The sequence below is a fragment of the Scatophagus argus genome, chromosome 11, assembly GCF_020382885.2.
Source record: "Scatophagus argus isolate fScaArg1 chromosome 11, fScaArg1.pri, whole genome shotgun sequence".
Classification (NCBI taxonomy): Eukaryota; Metazoa; Chordata; class Actinopteri; family Scatophagidae; genus Scatophagus; species Scatophagus argus.
Genome location: NC_058503.1, coordinates 16506556 through 16530926, shown reverse-complemented (window position 1 = coordinate 16530926; position 24371 = coordinate 16506556). Strand labels below are relative to the sequence as shown.

The following is a 24371-nucleotide window of genomic DNA, read 5'->3' as shown; positions in this document are numbered from 1 at the left end:
TGACCATTACACCAGCAGGGACTTTAATGACATCGCATTCAAACTTTGCAGGTGTAACAGCTTCCACTCTTCTAGGAAGGCTTACTACAAGAGTTTGGATTGTTTCTGTGTTCTGTACGCCTTTAGTGGCGATGGCAGCTTGGCTCGTCTTGGACCGCTGACTGGTCAGCGTCCAACACTTTAGCTCACACAGCCATTAGTTCACACAAGAACTAATGGCTGATGACTTGCAGTATTTTGACATGCAAAAATGCTAAGGGTAGGATGCTAACTGGACGGGTTAAAAATTTTTTTGCGCTCAATAGGAGGAAGCAGCGGCCTGTAGAAAAGTTTGTTTCATGGCTTTTCAGTTAATCGAATTTCTGTCAGCTCTGGCATCTGGTTTAAGTATCACATAATGCGTGTAGTAACTTACAGTAACTTGTTTTGTGTCCAAACTATGGCGCATCCCCAAATTGGGCTTGACGAGTTCTGTCTTCGTCTTTTTATTAGGAAATAGGTAATCCTGTCAGTAATTCTGTAGCGCCTGATTCTTGTAATCCAAACATTTTAGAATCTGTAATTCATTCCTCCACCTCTCTTACACAAGTATTCAGTGAGCCAACAATAGCGCGAGGTTGCTAATGGTGACCATCAGTGATTGATATGAACACGAATGGAGTCTGACATGGCTTTTGTATTGTAAGGCTGCTAGCTAAATGTTCCTCCATTGTTTCCCCTCTCGTTGTTCTGCTTTGTTCCGGCAAGGACCAGGTATTGATTAAGAGGTTGCTAAGCAACAGGCTTAGTTGGCACAGAAGCGCGCAGGGGAGAACAGAAAGCCAGATGTAATGTACTGCTCTGTTGCAGTATGACTTTCCTTCAGCTGTCTCCGTAAAGCTTTTCATTAAAAGTTTGCAGTCCTTGAGTCTTTTTGAAATAAATCAAAGCCACAGTGTCTGCACCTGTACATGCTACGGCGCTTCTGTTTTAGAGACAAGCATTCATTTGAAATACATCAACTACTTGTTGAACTGCAGGGTGAGAGTATTTTTTTTTTTTTTTGTACTCTGGTCTGTCAAACACAAAATGAATATGGACCTTTTGTGTTTCTGCCTCTTCAGCAGATAGTTCCTCATCACACCTTCATCTTTCTAGCGTCCTGACATCAAACCCGTTGTTCACTGTTGATGTTTAAGATTCCTGAAACTTCTGTGTAAACATAAACTTATGTAAAAGCTGTGTTTTCACCTAACTTCCCTTTTTGGTGCATTTTTGATGCCTGGATGAGACAAGATACCATGAATAAAATTTTATTTGAGACTAGTCTAATAATCAGTAAATGAATAATTAAATAACCCAACCCAGGTGTTCCTAAGTGATGCTGCAACTCATAGAGTTAGTTAATTACTCACACAGGTTAACAGGTCAGAATTGGCACATTGCCCACGTCTCCAGCAGCACCTCTTCTAGAGGATCAGGATCTAGTTTAAATAATCGAAATTGATGGCCATGGCATGTAGTATTGCTAACTATCTGGTCGACCCCTCAGTTTCTCTATTGACATGTTTTGGAATATTAGTAAGATCATTTCCATCCACTTTTTAGATTAGATTAGATTAGATTCAACTTTATTGTCATTACACATGTACAAGTACAATGCAAGGAAACGCAGTTTGGCATCTAACCAGAAGTGCAATAAGCAGTAAGTGCCAGATATACAATAATTCTTTTCCATCCACTTGTGTTTATGCATAGTTAAAGTTATGCAACAGAGTGGAAACATCAGAAAAATGGCCAGATATTAGGCAAAAACTTTTCAGTGATATCAGAATTCCTTTTTTTTCCCTCCAGGGATTAATAAAGGAATTCTGATATCACTGAAAAGTTTTTGCATTTGGCTGAGGGGTAAAAATTTGTTTAAGTGAATTGATTAAAAAAAGAAAACCTGGCGTACATGAAGAGATGTCTTATGTCACTCAAGCTGCACCGAGTAGATGAAAAATAGTGGCAGATGAAAACATAGGATTTGTGTAAACCAGTGAGAATACTGCAATATCTCTACATCATTTTCCTCTGTTTTATGTTTTCCTGGCTCTCTTGACTTTGTCACCCTCTTCTCCTGCATTTGGTGCCACCAACAGTGAATTCTGATAAAACAGCTCCTAATGTTTGCATAACTGTAGTGGACTGAAATGAACAAAAACTTTCTGGAAGTTTGTTTAAAATTGCCTCACATTTGAATGGAAAACATGCCAGTGAGGGAGAACTTCAAAACCAGTAAAAGTACTTCCGAGCCAGTGGCTACTCACTTTACAGCTCCGTGCTTAAAATGTAAGTCCATCACGCTACAGCGCAGGTTGCTAAAGTCCTCACCCTTTCAGGGCCACTGAAAAGAAAACAGCCACTCGCATGAACACCCCATGAGAAGTAAACTGCTGTTTAGAGGTCTAAAAGACACACAAGAAGCAGAAATTTTGTAATGTTTGCTTTAAGTTGAGTAAGCTGCTGTCGTCCTGATGTGCTATCATTTGAAATCCCTGTTCTGTAGTAACATCATGTGCAATAGCATCGCATCCGTGCGTGCTGTTGGATCCTGGGCAGACTGTCGTAGGTGTTTTATTGAAGGAGTGCGGCTGGCTTAGCTTTGTAGGTTCATTCCAAAAGTGTGGCTCATGAATCGCTGAGGGTTTAAAGAGGAATATCTCTTGACTGGATACCTCTTGAAAAGCATGACTTTGTAGCCAGACGACAATAACTGCACACGCTTTCAGGACTAGGTCTGACTTCATTCACAAGGACTCAGCAGGCCCACAGTATGAATTGTTGGCATTCATCTCCAGTTTTCAGCTGTTCCTTCCTCTCGCTGTGCTGGAAGTTGAGCACTACTAGCTGTACGGTTGGACGGTTTCCACAGCGTATGTCATGGAGCAGCCTTGGTGTTTGGTAAGGAGAGTTAAAGGCTATGCTCTGCCTACGCTTCAGAGCTCCTGCTGCTGGAGAGCTTGAGCCTCTTGGGGAAAACACTCTGTCAGACCTGGTTGAAACTGTCAACTCTCCTATTACACTGCTCTCTGCACTCTCCACCAGAAATTACATTGGGGGGGTGGGCATTCTTGCAATGTGAGTATCATAGGTATCGTTTCTATTTGTCACCATCCTGAAATTAGTTTTGCAGCATGTATTAATCCATGGAAATTAACTGTGTGCTCTTTTCCAACAACTCCTCTTCTCATATTAATACAGTTCCTCACATTCACACCGACAGCAACACATCAAGAGCGTAAGAATAACATTGTTTCATATCAACACGTCAGTTTTAAAGGCTCTGATATTTTTATCTGTTGTACAGACGATTGGCTGTATTATCCCACGCGGGATGGATGCATGCTTTGACGTGTTTATGCCAAGCCTGTTGTAGCAGAGACTCGGACATTTTCTGCCAATAGTGGCCTGACAGGATTTTTTTTTAGCTGACAGGAATGGCACGCGGTGAGGTCTTCTGCTGCTGTTAGCCCACTTGCTTCAAGGCGCGACATGTTGTACATTCAGAGAAGCTCATCAGCAGACTACGGATGTAACGAGTGGTTTTTTGAGTTACTGCTCAAACAAGTCTGACCATTCACAACAGACCCCTGCCATTGACGAGGCTTTTTTGCCCAGAGAACTGCAGCTGACTGGCTTTTTTTCAGGTCATTTTGACATTTTGGCAGAACATGGAGCTCACAGGTGTATTAGTGAGAATTGGTTCGCTTGGAGGAGCTTGGTGTGCATGCTGTCACTGTCGCTGGGACACTTTGTTGTTGTTACTCCTGATAGTCAGAGTGTCTGCTGTGGAGGCAATCCATTGACTCTTAAACCTCTCTCCTCCATTATTATGCCTGGTTTGAACTTCAGCAGATCATCTTGCTCATATTTATATGCCTAAGTACATTGAGCTGCTGCCACACCTGGTGTAATAGAGATTTTGAAAAATGTGTTCAGTTATGGCTTAAGAATGTCTGTCCCATAAAACCACAGTCTTTTAACTATCTGAGAAAACTATAGGAGAAAACTGTCACCTGTCACGTAGAAAAAGGAAATCTGGTTGTGGGTAGACAAATGATTTGTTGCTACATCTTTCAGTGCATTCAAAATCTGTTTTTACCGGATCACAAAACTCAAAAAATTCAAAATGTTGATTCATGATTCAAAAAATGTTTGCACCCTACAGGTTTCTCAAAAATGCAAATCTCACATTTGTTTTTCCCTGTACTGACAGTTAAGTACGGGGCTGAATCACCGTGACTCAGGCCCTGCTATTCTTCTCAGCGATGCGTGCTAGTTGTGGCCCAAGGTGAAAATGAGAGCACTAGCCAGCAATTGTTAAGCTAGAGAAACATCATCTGTGTTCTCATTTCTGTTTTGCCTCTTGAAAATGAAGGTTTGTTCAACCCCTGCTGTGCTCCCACACAAAGAGACACGTGACACTCAGAATAATGGTTTGATGGAGGGCTAAAACGTGACGCTACTCAAAGGCTGAAAAGGTTATAGTGAAGCACATTGTAAGAAAACGTGGGGGAAGTAACCTCTGTAACTCATGAACCCTGCTGCTGTGTCTCCATTGTGTTAATGGTAATGTCATGTCTCCTAAATGCAAATACAGTAGGTTGCACAGGTATTTTCTCCTAGTTTACTTACTTTTTCCCAATTTCTAAGTGTATTTAAATTCCCCTGGGTCCTTTCAGACTTTAAACAGGACAACATTTGCTGAGAGTGACTATGCAAAGATGGCTATGGACTATCGCCAGATCTCTGCGATGTTACATTTTTCTCATTATATCTTAATCTCTTCCCTCGTTTCATAAGGCCACACTGGTATTACAGCTCACATTTCAGCAATCTGTCTTTTTTTGTCTCAGAGAGCTGGATGGCTTGTTCTGTGTTTTATTTTCCTGCAATCACTGCTGCATTTCAAATAAGGAGTCCAATTTACTCTCAGTAGTCCATTTCTGTATTTAACATCCCGAAGCTCAGCTGACCGGCACCAGCAGATTTTTAGTGATAGATTAGAATTGGCTGTTGCCTTTGTAAAGAGTTGTGCTCACAGACACATGAATTAAAAAAGGATTGCATTATTGTTAGAGCAGAGCATGTGCTGGCTGGAGATTTGCTCTTTATTAGAAATGTAATAATAGCCTGTCAGCGCCGTCCACATCTGATATGCACGCAGGTCACACAGTCCATATGTTTGTATTACTTTTGTCTGAGCAAGAAAATCATTTTGTGCTGTGTGGGAGGATTTTATTCAACAGTAACAAAACTTGCCTCACTCACCCACCATTAGTCTGGCCTTCAGTGGAGAGTTTGCATTGTCAAATTCAGGTCTGAGCTAAATATGTTGTGTCAGATTCAGCTCTGTGCCCTGAAAACAAGCCCCTGCACTGCCAAAGGGATCAGGAAAGTCTTGAATGGAAAGAAAAAAGGCTGTATGTAGAGTTTAGGTGTGGTAAAAAGTGCGCTTATACGCTCTTTGACCAGAAACCTGGTTTTAACTAAGCAAATAGGTAAGAGCCTTCCATTGGTCCACTGGATGATTACTGTAATGATGATTAATATGTTTCACCTGGCAACAAGTTATTTAACCCTAACAGATGCAGTTGAGTAGCTTCTCATTTCTTAAATAGCTATGTTGGAAGACCTGTGGTGGTGGGAAAAAAAATGTTATTCTGGTTCAGGTCAGCTGACCTCCTGAATGACCAGGTTTTTTCCTTCCCTGGTAGCACAGGCATTTTCCAAAATTACAGTGCCAGGATTTATTGGGCTCAAATAGTGAAAGAGTGGTTCAGGGAGCATGAGACATCATTTTCTCACATGGATTGGTCACCACAGAGTCCAGACCTTAACCCCACTGAGAATCTTTGGGATGTGCTGGAGACTGAAGACTTTACGCAGTGGTCCGACTAATGCATCTCTGGATGGAAATAGATGCCATTGCGTAAGCTTATCGAAATGATGCCACGGTGAGAGCGTGCTGTAATCAAAACTAAAGGCAGTCCAGTAAATTATTGTGTGTGTGTTTGTGACTTTTCTTTTTGGCCATGCAGTGTATATACTGTGCTTACTAAATCTTGCCTTCCTTATAAAATCCAGCTACATATTTTTATACATCCGCTCACTACTACTTGGCATGTGCATGACAGGATCAGCCAGTATGAGGGCTGCAGGGTAAATGCTTGCTAGATATATATTTCTATATTGACCTCCCACTTCCTTTCCCACATTGTTGCAGTATGTCCTTGCCCTGTGGCCTGTTAAGTACAGCGCACATAGCACAATATGGCAGCTTCGCAGTTTGTCCAGAGGCACAGGAATCAGCCAGTACTCCCATATGCATACTGAAAAATACTCCACAGCCTGAGGTTTTCTAGGTGTCGTAGTTTTGATTGAGGGAAAAAAAATGAAGTTGAAATCACAGACCGACGCTGCCAGCGTGATGTCTTGCTATTCTTGAAACTTAGAAACTGAGATGTGCTTAAAAGGGAGAAACTCCGTGTGGCGCTTCCAAGCCAACTCTGCCGCAGTTTTTTTTTGTTGCAACCAAGCAAATGGAGCAAAACATATTTTTAAAAGTAGATATTTGTGATTTTTACCATGAAGTGAAAAGCTAAACTTCCTCAAATTGTTCAGGAAATGACCTTAAAATCAGTAACGTATACATTAAATTAGATCATTTTGGTAACCATGAAAGCGCTCATACATGTCAGCATATGTTTTCCCTGATCAGTGAGACAGTTCAGTTCAGTGTGAAATCATTTGTTCCTGTCTTTTTCTCCCCAAACATTTGAATGATTATTATATTTGTCTTCAATTTAAAAAAATGTTGTTTGCAGCAGAAACGGGAACCACGTGAGCATAATATAACAAAAAAGAGAAAAAGAGTCATCGTACAGCACAGGGCCTCAAGACTCTAGTAACTAATCTGTCTTAAAAAAATTAAAATAATATACAGTAAAAATGAACTAATACCAGATTTGGATATGCGTGTATGTGTGTGGCAGAAATGACAGATTTGCTCACACTGATGCATAAAAATTCTGCATACATACACACATATGTACAGCGTCACAAACTATTGGCATTGGTATTAATTTCACTGCTAAGTTCGCTCAGATGCACATGGTCACATGTACGCACACCTGCCTTGGTGTTGTGTCACAGGGTGCTGATTGCTGCTTTCACACATACAGCGAGAAGGTGGAGGGGCGGCTGGCTCTGATTTCGTCCTCCACCTCACTTCATCTCTCTGCTCTTTCGGTCTGCTCTGCTGGAGATCCTCCTCACATCTTTCTCTTTCTGATCTGCCTTCGTTGCCCCTTCTGTTGTTTTGGTTTCCTCCCAGTTTTACTGTAGAGCTCAGATGAATATTTCGTTAATGACTAGTCGATCGACAACACCAATCGTCGGTTGTTTCCATCACTGATAGATTTTTCTTTTTTGGCCTGTCAAAATAAGGAATGTCAAGATATCACCCTGTGAAATTTAGATTTTTTTTCCACCAACATTTTATGAACCAAGTGATTTAATTAATGTTAGATTGTTGATTAAATAAATCATCAGTTAGATTAACAGATAAATAATTGTTTGTTGCTGCCCCTCTGTCTTAATTTATTCTTTTGTGATCCAAGCGAGAGCTGTCTGTCCAGCATTGGATTATTCTACTTGTAGATGGTATACAGTTTATTCAGTCACTAGTAAAATTTAAATTGTGGAATTAATCAGCATTAATAGTAGTGCGTGGGAACATGGTTGTAATTTGGTTTAATATGATTCAGCTTGTTTTAAAATTCCATAAATAAAGTGTTATATTTTGGGGTAAGAGAGCTGTGTAAAATCTTTCTGTCCAATTTAAGTTTATGAAATCATTTGTTTCTAGAAAATTCCTGAAACAAGGCTCTCTGCTCTGAGGACAAGTGGATTTATTTCGCTTCACTGGCAGATTCGTTTCTGTCTTTGGGGTTCAGTCTGAGACCAAATGATTCTCGTGTTTGGTTTTAAGTGTAGACGCTGCTTCAGAGGCTTTTATACCCTGAAGGAAAAGTGTAGTTCTTCGGGGAAACGCTTACTTTTGTGAACGTTTAGTATGAAAAAGCTCAGATTTAAAGTGTCAGCCATTGGCAGCTTCAATCTAAAAATATCTGAATATGTGATTACATGAAGAGCAAGTCTCTATACTCACTGTTTCATTGTGCCACTCTGCATTTGTTTCTCATCTCTCTTTTTGTAACTGAATAATGTTTGCTGCTGCCTCTTTTGTCTGAGCTCAGAGTGGAAGTGAAAGGGGTGCGACCTTCCCCTCCTCCTCCTCCTCCTCCTCCTCTTCATCACCCTGTCTCCCCCCTCCTCCTCGTCCTCCTCCTACTCTGCCGTTGCCTGTCTTTCTGGAGTTGAAAGAGGAAAAACAATCTGAGGTATGTTAGTCATTTTCTGGCCGAGCAGCCGTCGCGATAAGAAAGGGTGTGTGCCAGAGAACGAGAGCAGCTTGTGAGCGTATGATGTAGGAGTCGCGTTTGCCTGGCAACAGGTGAAAAGACTCAGATGAGACCGTTGATGACAGTAGTATGATTTGAGCTGTTACCGCCTCTCCCCTTCTCCGCCTGCACCTCCCGCCTCCCTCGTCATCCAAAGCTGCCTTTTGATGAGGCGTGGATCACTTTGACCCCGCGACTAATAAGTAAAAGCAGTCATCGTCATAAAAAATGCATGGAGCTGAACTGCAATTAAAAAGAAAAAAAAAAGGGCCTCAGTTTTGATGTTGTTCACAGTGAAGTATCAGGGCTTGGTGAACATCACCATCTCCTCCTCCTCTCGAAGGTGTTTGCATTCACGTCGTCGCGCACGGCGTTACGCACGCGCTGTATGTTTGTTGTCTGTGTTTGTGAGGAGTGGGCTGAGGATGAGGTCTGCCTGATGTCAGAGGTTGATATGGATGAGTCATGATGGGGGTGGTAGTGCCTGGTCCGACAACGCCTGCCCGTGCAGATGGTTTCGGTCACCATGGAGGGGGAGCACGGTTAGAGGAACAGTGAGAGATGCTGTTCATTCAGAGGCGGCTGACTGTCGGTATGCTTTGTCACTAAAACGTGGTCAAGGCAACCCTGCAGTGAGAGGCAGTTTAACTTGTTTTTCAGAGGCTTTTCCACTCCAGCAAAAAATAAACTCTGGAGGAGATGAATGCGTTCCAGTGTTTTGAATTATTAAATTTGAACATCTCCATAAATAGATCTAGACACATCTCTGCTTTACATTTGCTGTGGCACAGGCAACATCGCCCACCGCCAGAGCAGCTCGTTTTGTCCTTAAACGCAGCCATTACACACTAGTGTTTTGTAGTCTTTTTTTTTTTTATGGCCCAGTGTGATCAGCCTATTGACATGTGGTAGGTCAAATATTTGATTCAGTTTGCACTGCTGTCTGACATTCTGCTCCCTCCAGATCTTAACGCATTTAGTCTGATATTGATTTACTTCTTCTGGTATGCAGGGTTTTTCCCAAAAGATTTTGGGAGAGTATTTTGGGTGAATTGCAGACCCGCTTAGGGCAGTCTGGGGTTAAGTTAAATCAGTCTGGTGCCCTTTGAGAGAAAGATTAGATCATAAATAACATGAACATCAATAAGAAATTGTAGAAAATACTAAAATACAACACTGAGCTAAGGCTCTGCTTCCTAGTAATTAGTGGCTGTGCAGTAGCTTGGGCTGTACAATGTAAACTCAAGCCTACAGGCTATAGTCACTGTTCTGTATCAGTCTGTTGCTACTGATCATACATTAGTTTAAAGTTGTGACTAAACCTTGACTGAAAGGCTGGATAATCACTGTTTAAAATGCTGTGCGCCTGTAAGAGGGACCGACGGGTCCCCACAGAGGCTGCTGCCAGGAAGTATGAGTTTCATTTCGTGCACAGGCAGCTTTCCAGAAGTTTATGAACACCTTGTCCACTGCTGTTTAAACGTAGTAAATAGTCACACAGAGTTCAGACCTGAAGGTGGCTGCAAGACAGACGAGAGAGGCAGAGAGAAAGAGATGCACTGCCTGGAAACACGTCCACGGTGCTGTTATTCACTGACATCAAACTCGGACGGGAGAGACCACAAGTTTACCTGAGTGCTGTTCCCCAAATTCACTCTCACTTTGATGGGGGAGGACACGAGAGAGACACAACGGGGGTGGGGGCACTGACAGGAAGTGACACCTTCACAAAGTTTTTTAGGCCAGTTGTACATTCAGAACGATGAAGATAATGAAACAGAATTAAAAAGAAAAGCAGTTAATTCTCACTTTTCTAATGCAGTCGTGGATCATTAGGGTGTCGGACCCGTAACCGGTGGATCGCTGGTTCGATTCCCCGTACCGGTGTCCATGGCTGAGGTACCCTTGAGCAAGGTACCTGACCCCCACTGCTCCCCGGGCGCTGCACGCGGTTGCCCACTGCCCCGGGTTTGCTGTGTGTGTGTGCACGTCACTTGGGTGGGTTAAATGCAGAGCATGAGTTCCCTCCAATGACAAAATATGTCACTTTCTTTCTTTCTTTCTTCTTTCTGAAACCATAAAATGTTTTTCAATGACGAATCACTTAATTCTCTCTTGATTGATGGACCATTTATAAGCTGTCCAAGGGGAAAAAACGCTGTAACAGAAATGTAGCGGAGAAAAAAAGTACCATGTCACCAGGTTGAGACGAAGTAGAAAGTGGCATGAAAAGAAAGGTACAAGTACCTCATTTGTACTTAAGTACAGTACTTGAGTAAATGTACTTGATGATGGCACACATCAGAGTGCAATGCAGAGATAAAACGAGGTCCTCCTTGAGGGAGGAGGCCAGCATTTATTCCACATGGACTGGCCTACTTTTAAAGTATCAGATCTCCTCCCTGGAACTGGGAGCGTTTGAAGGGGCTCCCCAAAGGCTTCTGCAGGTGGAGCCCGCACAACTGACGGACTGTCAGTCCTTTCAGCTGGAGGTGTGAAAGAGAGAGCAGAGCCGAGCATCAATTATCCCTGTAATGATGAACCCAGCATCAGGCTGGATCTGTTGAACCGCTGATCACACCCAGTATCACTGATGTCAGTATGTGCACACTTGAGGACAGTAATACATCACTGCAGTGAACGCGTTAAGGTGGTCTTTAACTTTTAGACGTGTTGTCCGTGGACCGAGTTGTTGCCGTTGGAAGCGATAACTACTTCAGGACAGGATCAGCAACACTAAAATTATTTTACTGGGTGAAAAGAAATGTCACATGTGTCACCAGGATCCAAAGTTAGCATCTGCCACTTACCAAACATGAGAATAAATCTGCATTGGTGAATAAAATGAGTGAAGTCAGCCGCCTTTTGTGAACTGCTGATAAAAGTCTACAAACTCGCAGCGCTGCAGCACAGAAGTTGTGACTGACCACGTTTTGTTTTGCGTGGACTCTGGGCGCTTAGTGGCAGCACGCAGCGTATGATCCTAAACGATTTGTACTGCAACTGTCCACCGTCGCCACGGTTACCCTTGTTTTAACTAGCAAGCTACCCGGCTCAATTCACAGTGCCACAGAGGAGAATTTCACACCAACTCCAAAGGATGTCTGCAAGTATGTGGTGGCACATTGTCATAGAAAAGTGGTGCTTCACAGATGAAGGGCTGAGTGTGTATGTTTTAATACAGTGAGCTCGACTGTGAGAATGATATGGATTCTGAGCATTTTCAGTAAATGGAGTTCAGTCCATGTATGTTGTTTCCAGAGTGTGTGTGTGTGTGAGTGAGAGAGAGAGAGAGAGAGAGAGAGAGAGAGATAATAATGTCAATCAACATTTTAAAATAAATTTTCAACATCATGTATCCCATTAAAGTCTGACTGTGTAGCTTAGAGTGATAGGATGACTGCTCTGATGTTTTGTAACCTAATTTCTCTCCAGGGACTAATAAGGTCTAACATCTATCTGTCTGTATATCTGTAGTTAATTTTTTTACTGACATTTTATCTCAAGGAGTTTTATGGCTAGTTTACCTACCATTGGCAAATAAGCCAACATTTTAATTTTGGACATGGCGTTACTTTGTAGTTTAGTCTTAGTTTAGTCTTTAGTCTCTTTTATACATAATATGGTTAAAGCTGTTCCTTCTACTGTGAACTCAAAATCTATAGCCAAACAGGTAGATTTGTTTTCTCTTTTACAGTGGAATTTTTTTTACACCTTTTCATCCCATTTTTAAGTCTCTCAGAAGTATACAAAGTGTGTTGCACATACTGGAATATTTCAGGAAGTATTAAAGCCTCCACACATGTCACTTTGTCTACTTCACTTACTACCTCGGGGGGGACATCAAATGCGAAAATTGCACCCAGTAATGTGAACAACATCTCTCATTACCTTCTCATAAGCCCAGCAAATTAAATAAATCACACGTCACAATTTTCTGTCTAAATCATGAGGTGGAAACGCTAAAATTGAGCACTCTGATAAAATTGGTTATTTGAACAAAGAGGACTGTTTCTGTAGGTTCCTGTTATTGAAAGTCCTTCATTGGCACTGAGCAATTAAAGCCACCATCAGAATTACTCATCCAAAGTGGGGTTTGAAGTGATCTTCTCTTTCAGGGTGCAGAAACCCAGAAACGTTACACCCTTTACTGTTCTGACACCTCGTATGTGTAACAACATAGAATAGGCTGCACAGAGTGTTAAATTTGTCCCCCCCCTTTTTTTTTTTTGTACACCTTTTTTGATTTTTCAAGACGTGAAAATTAGTGCTTAACACATGCAGGGACGTGTAACAGGAGTAATTTCATGCAGAGATAAAAGTTAAAGGAAAATAATTAAAGCTGAAAGTGCGAGACGCTTCAGTCTGCCTCAACCACTTATTTGTACCAGAAAATTCGGGAAGATAAATGCTAAAGAGGCTCCCGTCTGGCCCTGTGATTAGCAGTTCCACACTGTACAGACTATGAGTTCACATGAGCCAGGATTAAATGGTTGTGCTGATTGTGTACGATGCAAAGTAACTTCACAACACTTAGTGTTATTACAAGCAGCGATTTTAACTGCGTGGCTTTTGAAGATACACTTCAGAACACTTTCCAGTCGTTTCAGTGTCACTTTTATTTGTAAAATGTTCACATTGAAAAGTAATAGGCATTGTTGTGGCACTGACTTCACAGAGGCTCACAGCACTAACAAACACACAGTTTATTTAGTGCACATGCATCATGCTAGATTCAAAGCCCTTACAATAATCACGGTTCTTTGCACTTAAACTCAACTTGTCGACACGATCTGAGAAACACTTTTTGCTTCGGCCTGATTTGGATGGGAAGTTTTATAGTCCATGAAAAGCAACGGTTCATGTGCTGCGGATTTTCCCTTCAGGCTCCAGAGAGGCTAATAAACTAAACACAACCAATTAAACCAGCTAAACACAGCACACACAGTGTATAGTAACACACACACACACACACGCAGCAGCGCACACACACGCACACACACACACGCACGCACAGACTGTAGTAAAAGCTGAATGGCACAACAGTGCACATCACGGCTGGTTTTGAAGGCTTTTGCAGCCGTTGACAAAGCAGCAGAAGCAGTTCTTGTGCAGAGACGAACCCACCGATAAAGCTGTTGATGTTAAGAATCTCAGTTTGATCTCTTCGTCTTTTCTATAGATGGATTCACTGTTGCCGTGTCTTCCATATTACAGAGTGGTACTTTTGTGTGATATCTAATCAAACACAATTTAGACATCAGAAATGCTAAGTTAGTCTGGATCTCTCTGAGTTCTATAAATACAAGCTTACAAAGCAGTGTAAAGGTTGATGCCGAAATGCCAATCTGCTGATAATCTGCTGATAATTTTAGAATCACCCAGTGTTACCCCCAAACTTATCACATCCTGTGTTTGTAAGCCAGCATTGTTCAGTAAAGATATAAGCACTGTGACACAGTCCAACCCAACTGTTTTCCCACCCAGAGACACATTACAGTTCAACACTTTACAGTATCTTCAAGCCAATACCTTACGTTGTTGATGGATATGGAATCAGGCACTACTCTTTTCCCTTTCTGCCTTTCTCTCTCCTCCTTCTCCTCCTCCTCCTCCTGCTGCTTTCTCTTCCCTCAGTTTCCCTCCAACCTACTTGACAAAGTGCAGGGCCTCAGCCGCCACCACGGAGCCTTTGCTGCTGTCGAGGCTGGTGACCAGCTTGAAGCCAGATCTCAGTGCTAGCATCACTGTCTCTAGTTTCAGACAGTCAAGTGTGCACAGGAATGTGCTGTCCTCCTTCAGTACGAGCCGTGAGCCCGGCTCAGACTTGATGAAGTGTCGGAACTGGATCACATTGGAGGACACCACGAACTCTTCCGGAAAGCCGTCCAGGCGGCTCTTGGAGATCTGCACCAGCCGCGCTTTGACCTTGTCGATGAAGATGGCATCACTGCAGTACACCTTGAGGCCCTGTGACCTCTCGTGGCTATCTGTCACCTCCAAAAAGGCGGCCTCCCGCTGGGCCGCCCTCTGGCTTTCCCACTCAGCCACGGCTTCCACCAGTTCGCTCAGCCGGTAAAAATCGGCCTCCCGTCGCAGGAGCCCTGCCTCCCGGAAGTCGTCAGGCAGCTGGAGCTCTCCAGTTCGGAGGTAGTTGAGCACATGGCGAAAAACTGGACCATCTCTGTCAATGAATGGGTTGCCCATGGAATCGGTGTGCTGGACCGGCTTCTTACCATTGGCCAGCTCTTCCAGAAAAGAACCCTGGTGCTTGGCAAGTGTGCTTCGGTGTGCAGTGTACAGGAACCCTCCTACGTTGATGGTGATGGTGCCTGAAGAGGGCTTCTTGAAACTCTTGCTGGGCTGCAGCAGGTCCGGGTTGATGTGCCTCAGTTCACTTTCCATCCTTCTGAGGTTCCATTCCATTCTCCAGTCACCCTCTCCTGCCTCAAACCAGCCTCCCCAGAGCTGGCGTGTCTGCGGTACAAATTGGGTCTGTCTTCCTCTTCTTCTCTTTTGGATGTGGCTGTGTGAGTCTGTGGTGGTGCCGAGGAGATGAAAAGGTGTTGTCAGCTGTCTTACGGTGAGAGTTATTGTGTTTGAGAGTGTGTGATGGTGGATGGGGGAGTGCTGTCTGGCAGAGCAGCTACAGTGAACTGGGAGCTGAAAACAGACTGACTCTCTGTGCTGCTTGGTGTCCCTCCTCTCTTTCTCTCTCTCGCTCTCTCTCTCCCTCACTCTCTTTCTCCCTCCCTTTAGGAGTGGGTGGGCAGACAGCGTCACATGCAGGGAGGAGAGAGAGGGAATATGAGAGCAAACAACAGAGGAGTATAGACTCTAGAAGCTCTTTCTTTCTTGCTTGCTCTATTTCCCTAATTATCTTTAAAAAAAAAAAGGTGCAGAGATCTAGCAAGTAGCACTAGCTGACACTCCAGTAGTTAATGCACACACGCGTATACATACATGCATACATACACACCCTCCTGTCACCAGATGGAGGGGGGCCGCTTGTATAATTTTTGTGGTGTGAAACCATCTCAGTTTGTGTCTGTGAGTCTGAATATGAAACTCCCTTTTGCAGCCAAATCCATCTGTTTACCACACACGGGGCTACATGTGAAGTGGAATCTGTTTGAAAGGGAGTCCAGTTTCATTCGGGGGATTTACTGGCGCCGGATTTTTCTGTCTCATCTCTGGTCATGACAGGGAGAAGAAGGCTGCTTGTCTCACTTATGTAAATGAAAGCAACAGGGAATGCATTTATGTAAATATCCTGTTTTCTTTCTTGTGAGGTAATGAGCAATCCTGTTTGTGTGTGTGTGTGTGTGTGTGTGCGCATGTGTGTGTGTGCTGGCTTTGGAGATCTTGTGGAGGAAATGGTCCAATTACAGTCAGTGGTGGTCTGGTTGTGGAGGACAGGTTCTGAATTGGCTAATGCTTTGCCTCTGTAGCCTCCTGTTAGCAGAACTGCTCTAGACTGGTGATCATCTTCTGATGCCTCATACCAACACTGCATGTGTCTGTTTCACATGTAGCATCTCTTCTAGAGCAGTTGTACTAGAAGGTTTGGCTTATTTTATATTGAATGTGGCATAGTGTGTCAGTTTTATGTTACAGATGTGTGCTAACGTTCCAGGCGATGCTCTCCATGCATCAGAAGGGTGTGAGTGAGGTCATTAGAGACTGTGCACCTAAAAATCAGTGTGTAGTGAACATATGTTCTGGCTGCCGGAAACTACCACATGCTGAGTTAATGATTTATTATTTTTAAGACTTGAAGGATGGCCTTATGGGGAATTACAACACCATGGGGGGAGAAGCAGAAAATGGCACAAAGTGAATGTTCTTACATTAAAATCCCTGTACTCCACGTTAACTTCTTATTATTTCCCATACACACATAAACACAAATGCGAAAACACTCAGACGGACAACCTGCTCACAAAATTTATGTTTATGCTCATTTGTGACCCCGACAACAATCCCGTTGTAGAAATATTTCAGTCCAGATGGTTTGTAACCTACTTTAGATGTTTTTTTACACCAGGGAGGCAATTGCCAGTCAGTTTGCATAATTTATCAGCGCGGGATTCTGGCAGTGGCAAAATACCTGGATTGTGGCAGTATTTGTCACTGCAGGGCAGCCGACACTGTGGGCTTGCAGGGATGTTTATATCTCAGACTGTTCAGTGGCAAAATAATGTTGTTGCGGGAGAACGGACAGATAACGTCTTGGATGTACTGAACATCGCAGATAAGAGTAACTGGGTACTGGGATGAAAGGTCAGAGTTATGGCTGCAGCTGTCGATTATATTCTTTATCGATTTAATCTGGAGTTTATTGTTTTAATTAATCTATAAATTGTTTGATCTGTGAAACATTAATAAATTGTGACGTGGTGTCTGATCATCAGTCGACAACAGCTTATTAACCACGAGGGTGATCCAGCAAATATTCACATTTGAGATGTGATAAGATAAAGCATTTTTGCATAAATAGTTAGCACACTGTTTTCTGTCAATCAGCTGAGTGATGAATCAACAAATCGTTTGATTGAAAACTGAATGACTCCAGTGAGGTTGTTGGCCTGTCACACCTATTAAGTGGTAATGATATGCATTGAAAAAGGTATGTTCAGATATGACAAAGTGAGAGCACTAATATCAGCACTACATGATGCACTTTTTGTACAAAAAAAAAGATACCTTATTGAATATGTTCATTATAGTTTGGTGACTGACATTTCCTTTTGTGTGCCTTTAACCACCAGTATTTGAGGTCGATCCACCCTTTTGGTATCCACAGTCTTGCCTTTTTCAAATACAAGAGAAGTCATGGAAGTCGTCCCAGCTCTTTTCCTCAACAACAACACTTTGCAGACTTCTTTTCCTTATAAACAAATGGCAAACAACAAGTGTGTTACATCTGTGCAACAGGTTATCAACTAGTTGCACGTCTGAACCGGTACTGCAGTGCATCGCCTAGAGAGAGACTGAAGAGTCATCTCAAGTGAAGCACTCGGTTTAAATGCAGTGGCCCCAGCAGTAACTAATGTGGGTTAGAAAAACGCTGCTTTTCTGCCTGCATGTTTGTTTATCTGGCAGAAGATCCCAGAGTGACAGCTCTCGCTGTCTCCGCGGCGATTTTCTAATCATACGTGATTAGTGGTATCATCATCAACAACACTCAATTGGAATTGCAAACGAGGCCAAGATGCAGCAGAGAGGATTGTGGGAGGTTTGACCTGGTTTCTGCTTCATGTTCATTAAAACTGGCTCATCGAGGACGATTGTTAACTTCAAAGTCAGTGAGAATCTGTTTGTCGCAGCTGTTGTCTCTTTATAAAACTAACAGCTTAGGACGTCTGAATTAAATTTCCCAAAATGCTGCTAGCAAGGATTCCCCTCCCCTTTTAAAGGTGGTGAATTATTCATACAGCTGCTCTTAGAGCTTGTGGTGTAACATGGAGTCACTGACTGCTGTGCAGCTGGCATGGCAACCACTTAAAATAGGGTCTTGTATGAGCTCAGAGCTGTCAGTCTCTTGCTTTATTCATTATGGAAGTCTGTCTGCTCCGGAGAGTCCGCATGTGTGCTGGGGTGATGTTCATCTGGTAGATTAAGCTGACAAGATCTCAGTGTTTTATTTTTAAATAATCAGGCGTATCGCCCTGGTTTCACTGGAACATAGATGTCACATGGTCTACATAATGTTTTGGTGTCCAGAAGATGAATCATACTAAGTTTAGTTGATCGTTTGACTTTTACTCAAGGGCCAGCGTGAGGTTCACGTTTGTGTTTATTAGCTTCACTTTTTGTTTCGCGCTAATTAGCCAAACTGAGATGATAAACGTTATAGCCGCAAAACGCCTGTGTGTTAGCAGTGTCGCTGTGAGCATGTTAGCTGGCAGGTGTTGGCATTTAGTCCAAAGCAGCCTCACAGAGCCTCCAGCTTAGCTGTAGCCTCTCTCGGTTTTGTTTGATGTCACGAAAAGGAATACAACAAAAGTGTCAAAGATTATGCAGTTATGATGACAGAGGTGTCCGAGTCCAGGTGACGACAGGTTAAAAACAAGCCGCGTCTGGGGGTTAATTGCTAGCTTTCATAAAACGCATCTTTTGAACGTCTAGATCACATGTTGTATAATTTCATTTAATACTTTGCTCAACCTGTGTTATCGTTAGCCTGTATGTTCTGAAAGACTGACTAGATTTCTTTATTTGTTCCAGAGCTTGTTAGTCTTCTTATGTACGTCACTTTTTTATTTCAGTCAGCCAGTCTGTAACCTTCTTTATTTGGGAAAACAAGGCCAAAGTGTTTAAGGCAGGGTCTTCCTAGCTGTCAGTTTTATGATACTCCAGGAATTGCTTTTTTGGCTTCACCAGCCAGATGCCAAGTGCTTGAGACACAGTTTACAGTCTTCCTGATCTCTAACCTGCCACAGGGTCGGAAAACTCACTCTTTTATGTCTCTCGGAGATCAAAACCTCAACAAGATTAAAACTAGGTGGGAAGACAAACTTGGTGTGGGTCTGACTGAGGAACTTGGGAGAGAACCACTGAAGAAGGTTCAGACCTCATCATCACGTGCAGGACTGGGGCTCGGGCAGTTTAAAGTTTCGTACGGGGTTCATTTAAGCAAAGCAAGGCTGTGCGAGACATCGGCTGCGACGGGCACTTCCTCTCTCCAGCACATGCATAGTCCTCGGCTTGACAACTATTGCATACTGGTTTTTAAAAGCATCAGAGAGGCCCCCTTGGGGTTACGTTAAGACCTTGTCTGTTTATAGCTGCATTTGGTATAGCAGATGAAAATTCAGCTTTAAATACAAATCAGTCTGACAGAATTGCATTCACATTGCATTTGGCCTGTAGGAGAATTGTGCTCATCTGGAAATCATTCCTGCTGTTTGGCTGGAGGATATAATATTTATTTATTTATTTATTTAAAACTAGAAAAATTAACAATGAGTGGATCTATAAAGTTCTGCTCGTCATACTTTGAGAACGCTGTGAAACTACTTGCAGGATGAAGGTATTTGATTGTCATTGGGGATTTGCTTTGTTTTTCCTGATTACCTCACAGGATGTTTGATGTGTTGTAAATGAAAGGTGCCAGAGTTTGGTTTGTGTAATATTGTGCAGTGAACTCATCAGCTGCCAAGGTGTGTGCGGGGAGGGGAATTTTGTTGATGTATCGTACAAAGCTCAGGTTAGCCTGATGCATTACATTCTTCTAATATACCATCTCTTCAATTAATTAAAAAATAAATAAAAAACTGCTCTGTAATATTATAATAAACCCTGTTTCCCTGTTTGGCTCTTAAAAACACGATGATGTATCACACCTTGCAAACAGCCAGTGAGTTTTTAAGGGTGAGAAAGGCAGCGGCTAAATGAACCACTCAGCTGCTCTGAAGCCTGTTTGTTGCATATGGATGCTGCTAGTCTATGATAAAATCGAAACGAGTGGGCTGAGCACAGTTACAGACTTAGGAAAATCTCTTCAAAGTTAATGAATGGAATCATTAAATTTCCTTAATGAGGCAGCCTCTGGGCCTGGTAGAGATGAGCTCTAATGGAAAATTATATTTGGAGATCCAATCAGTGACTGCACCACCTCCCCCCCCACCCACCCCCTCTTGCTATTGCTTCCTTGTTGTCTTCATGTGTAGACAAGACTCTATCACAACTCTGTGTATCTGTGAGAGAGAAGATTGCATCCTACCTTTTCTATCAAATTTCATACATAATAGTACCGTCCAATGCATGACATTTAACTGATGTCCTGTAGCATACGCAGGCCAGTTATGCTAACATCTACGAGCCAGGTGTATGCACAAAGACAGAAAAATGCCTACACAAATGCCTTTCATATATATATATAACAAATTTCTGAAGTCGTACAAAGCATATTTTCTGTTTTATATAAATTTCTCTAATGATTAGACTCTGGGTAAACATGCTCAGGATTCATTTCTATTCTTACAGCAAACCGGAAGCAGATGTAGTCATGGTTTTCTGACAAGTCCAGAGCAGCCGTCATTGTGCTACTTAAAGCAGCCATATCATCAAGCATGATCAGCTGTGATAACAGAAAGGCTTGCATTGCTCATATGGAACCAGACTTTAGAAGGGGGTGTTTGTGTGTATGCGTATGTTACACACCTGGGCCCATGTCTTTCTGAAGCATTCACAAGTTATTCCTGAGAGCTGAAACCACCTCAGTCTTACCAAAATCTCAATTGGCAGGATAACTTGGAGGTCACCAGGCTTCAATCAGGTCTGAATCAAGATCCCAGCCAAGAGGGTGTTGTTGTTGTAGAGAAGTAATGAAACCATCCAAAAATCTTATTGGAGGCTGATCTCAGAGCGGAGAGGAGCCCGAGGCGCGGGAACAGAAGTAGCTTATGCAATGGGTCAGATCTTGCGTTTGTGAGGAAGAAATTCTTTTTGCAGACACTGAATGACCCTTAAGGCTAGCGAATCTTGAAAAGGAAAAAAAAAATAAAACAATCCAAAAAAAAAAACAGGAAGAATTGATAAGCTGCAGCGGTTTTTTTTACAACACAGAGGAGTAGCGTTTGTGTTGCATGCTGATGAAGGTCTTTGACTCTGTGTGTGTGTGTGTATTTACTGCTCTAGTTCTAGTGTGTGTGTGTAGGCTCGCTGTGTTTGTGGTTGATGTATGGTGAAACACAGATGAGAAGGGATAGTTTATCCAGAGACGCTGATGGCGGATGGAGGCCTGGTGGGCGGCGAGCTGTTTGTTGTGTTTAACATTAGGAAGGTCAGAGCTTTGAGGAAAGGGCCTCGGAGCGGATAGAGAGTAAGAGAGGAGTGTGGGGGGGTGGACGAGTGACCTTCTCACCCTCTCTCCCTCCCTCCCCCTCTGCCATCTTCACTAGGCCATTTTTCTCTTCTCCACTCTTCATGAATTAGCTGACTGTAATGCCTTTAAAATGAATAGTAAACCCAGATCTGTTCCATCTACACGTTTGTACGTTTTCATCTTTTGTTCTCCTGTTCGGCCTCTTTTTCTTTTGTCGTGATTACAGATTTGAACTTGGAGACGGACTGACAGTATTTTAGATTTGTTTCGGTAGTAACGACGGTTTTTGCTCCGTTTTCTTTATCTGCTGGGTCTGTTTTTTGTTTTTTTTTTCCCCAGAGGCAGCATTTCTGAAGCGCAAAATTTCCCTTCTGAAAGCCTATATATTTATTGAAAGTTGACATAAAATCAAAAACGAACCTTTTATCGACTTTCCCTGATGTTCACATAGCAGAACCTTTTAAGTGGTTTCACAAAGGTGTACAAATATGATGCAATAGACCTTTACAGAAGCATAATTTCTGCTAATATCGTTTTTGTTCTAAAGAAAAAGGCAGTACAAAAGCTGTGTGCTGAAAACCAGACTGCTCCAAGCTTTCGATGCGCTGAAAAACAGAGCCGCGACACAAACCCTGAAGTGAGGATACCTGAAGTTGGAGTACATTTTAACCTCTGACCCTTTTAGCTGAAGGAGCCAATCATGGTCACATCAGTTACTAGCGGCGCCTAATGTGTTATGGTGCCCTTTGGGTGGATCCTTATGTTTTTGGTGAACTTTCTTGAAGCTCTGCACTCAGTGGCAGAAACACAGACGGCATCAGGCCCACGATGTAGTGCTGATGGGTTTTATTCTTCTTGTGGATCATCACCCAGTAGTTAGTGACTTACTGCTGTTTTAACGGTGTGTTAAATTCAGACCTCTTTAATTTAGAGTTTGACTTGACTGACGGGCAGAAGCAAGTGTGCATGTGTGTGTGTGTTACACAACAATGCGGGGGAAGACTGAATGCAGCTAAAACCAAGAACAAAGTGCCTATAGGATACCCAGAGTGCAGACTTCTTGTTGTATCCGCTGGTGGCTGCTCAGCTGAAAGCTGGTTAAGATCTGATGTTTTTTTGTGCAATAACATTTCATGGTTCCAGCTTCACAAATGTGAGGACAAACATTGTGAAGAAGTCACTTTGGACTTGTGGTAAATTATGTTAACTCACTGTTTTCTCACTGGTTTTTACAAACCAAATAATCGATTGACAGAATAATCAGCAGATTAATCCATAATGAAAATTAGTCTAAGTCTCATATAAAGTATTTATACAGTGTGGTATGAGTACTTTTACCTAACTACTTCACTGCGCCTCTCTGGAAAACAATAATTATATGAAAAAATGTAGCTAATATGTCTGGTAACAAGTCAGATTGTGGCCACCCACAGCCTTAACTGGCGCTGTTGTGTTCCTGTTTGTGTGACGGAGTCTGGCAGTTTGCTGTGGGAAGTGAATCCCCACCACTGACTGAAAAAGACTTCATGTTGTCAGGCCTAGTTAAGTGACTTAATCAGGTCCTAAGATGACCTGACAGGCATAATGGGTACTGAAAGGCCATGTCTTGTGTTCATAGAGAAGAAATAAAATGTCTCTGCTCCTGCAGCGTTAGTGCACCATCCTCACAACACAGTTGTGCGAAACGCTGCTCACCACGGATTAACGACCCCAGTGGATAGGCTGAGCGAGCTCGATAACCGTAGCAATGGTGGACATGGAGGGTCCCTCAAAAAACTGTGACAGAGTCACTGACTCTTGTGTCAGTTTTTCCCCACGGGCTAAGGCTTGACTCGAGTCAATACGCCACATGCTGTTACAATGAGCAGAGTCAGTACAAAACACAATGTGGTCAGTCAGCTTACGTGTTGCATTGATGGGAGCTGGTTGTGACGTGGAAGCATTTCAGCAGTCCACCAATCGCCTGCCTTTGGTGAGTGGCAGGTGAATTTTAACCCTACTGTGTTGTGCACAGACATAATACGACATACATCCATATGTCTTTCATTAGGGAACATTTTAACTAGCAGCTGCATCAGGTCAAAACTTTTTGATAAGATATTCAGCATGGACCTGACGCAGTGAGAAGATGCTGCCGCAGCCGTCAGCCGTGCATCATCACAGTGCTGTGCCATGACAGAAAGAGGGATTACCAGGTCCATTTCTGTGGCTTCATGCCTGACTGTGCTCTCTCATTAGAAGTCAAGTTACACTGTCAGGTGTTAACGGAAGATTTCACCCTGGACCGGGGCCTGCATTTATACCCCGAGGCAGCTGTCAGAGTGCACGACTTTTCCCTAATGGCTAAGCTGTCGTACTCATGCCAGTTAAACCTAAAAGTAACCTAAAAGCTGTCCAACCTCTTAGTAAATTGCAAGACCTCGATGCTTAAAACACTCAACTGAAACATGCTTATTCGTCTCGGCTGCTTGCCTGTCACCATCACCACAGAGAGGAAATAGTTTGCCACACAATCACCCATGAAACCACATTTTTGTTAACACCTCTGTTTTTGTACAGATAAAACAAATGAAATATGAGGTGTTAATCAGTGAGCTGCTGGTGGGTAGATTTTGTTTTGGTCACAGCCAGTATCCTTGCTTCCAGTCTTCTGAACTCTCAGAAGCAAAGTGAACAAATCTTTAAGCTACCTTGAAGTCCAACAAGTGAGCCATGAAACAGACTCACTGTGGCTGTGGCATCTCATAGATAATTCATAAATGAAAGGACAAGAGGCTCCCCATCAGAAGTGAATCTACCAGGTGGCTCCCCTGAAACAGCTGTGATTTTTGGTGACGTTAAGTTTCGGCGGCAGCTTTTCCTCATCCGACAGAGTACGTTTTCACTTAGCTCTGAATGACGGGTGCGTAGGAGAATTAGGATGCTGAACGTCTGGCGAAGGTGCGGACCAAAACATTGATCTAGCACTTAAGAGTTTTTACAGCAAAGCCAACATGCAGGAGTCTGTCTGTTCAATCTCAAGTGTTCCTCCCACACACACACACACACAC

General features: G+C 42.8%; 2 protein-coding genes across 2 annotated transcripts in view; one reads left to right on the top strand and one right to left on the bottom strand.

The window, feature by feature from the left end:
* The window catches only part of LOC124066647 (general transcription factor IIF subunit 2-like), a 37754-nt gene that overhangs the window by 4990 nt on the left and 8393 nt on the right, over window positions 1-24371 (top strand). The window lies entirely within an intron of this gene.
* On the bottom strand, window positions 13096-15312 carry kctd4 (potassium channel tetramerization domain containing 4). The gene has a single exon (XM_046403239.1). It carries the CDS (start codon window positions 14913-14915, stop codon window positions 14139-14141), a length of 777 nt encoding a protein of 258 aa, XP_046259195.1. The 5' UTR covers window positions 14916-15312; the 3' UTR covers window positions 13096-14138.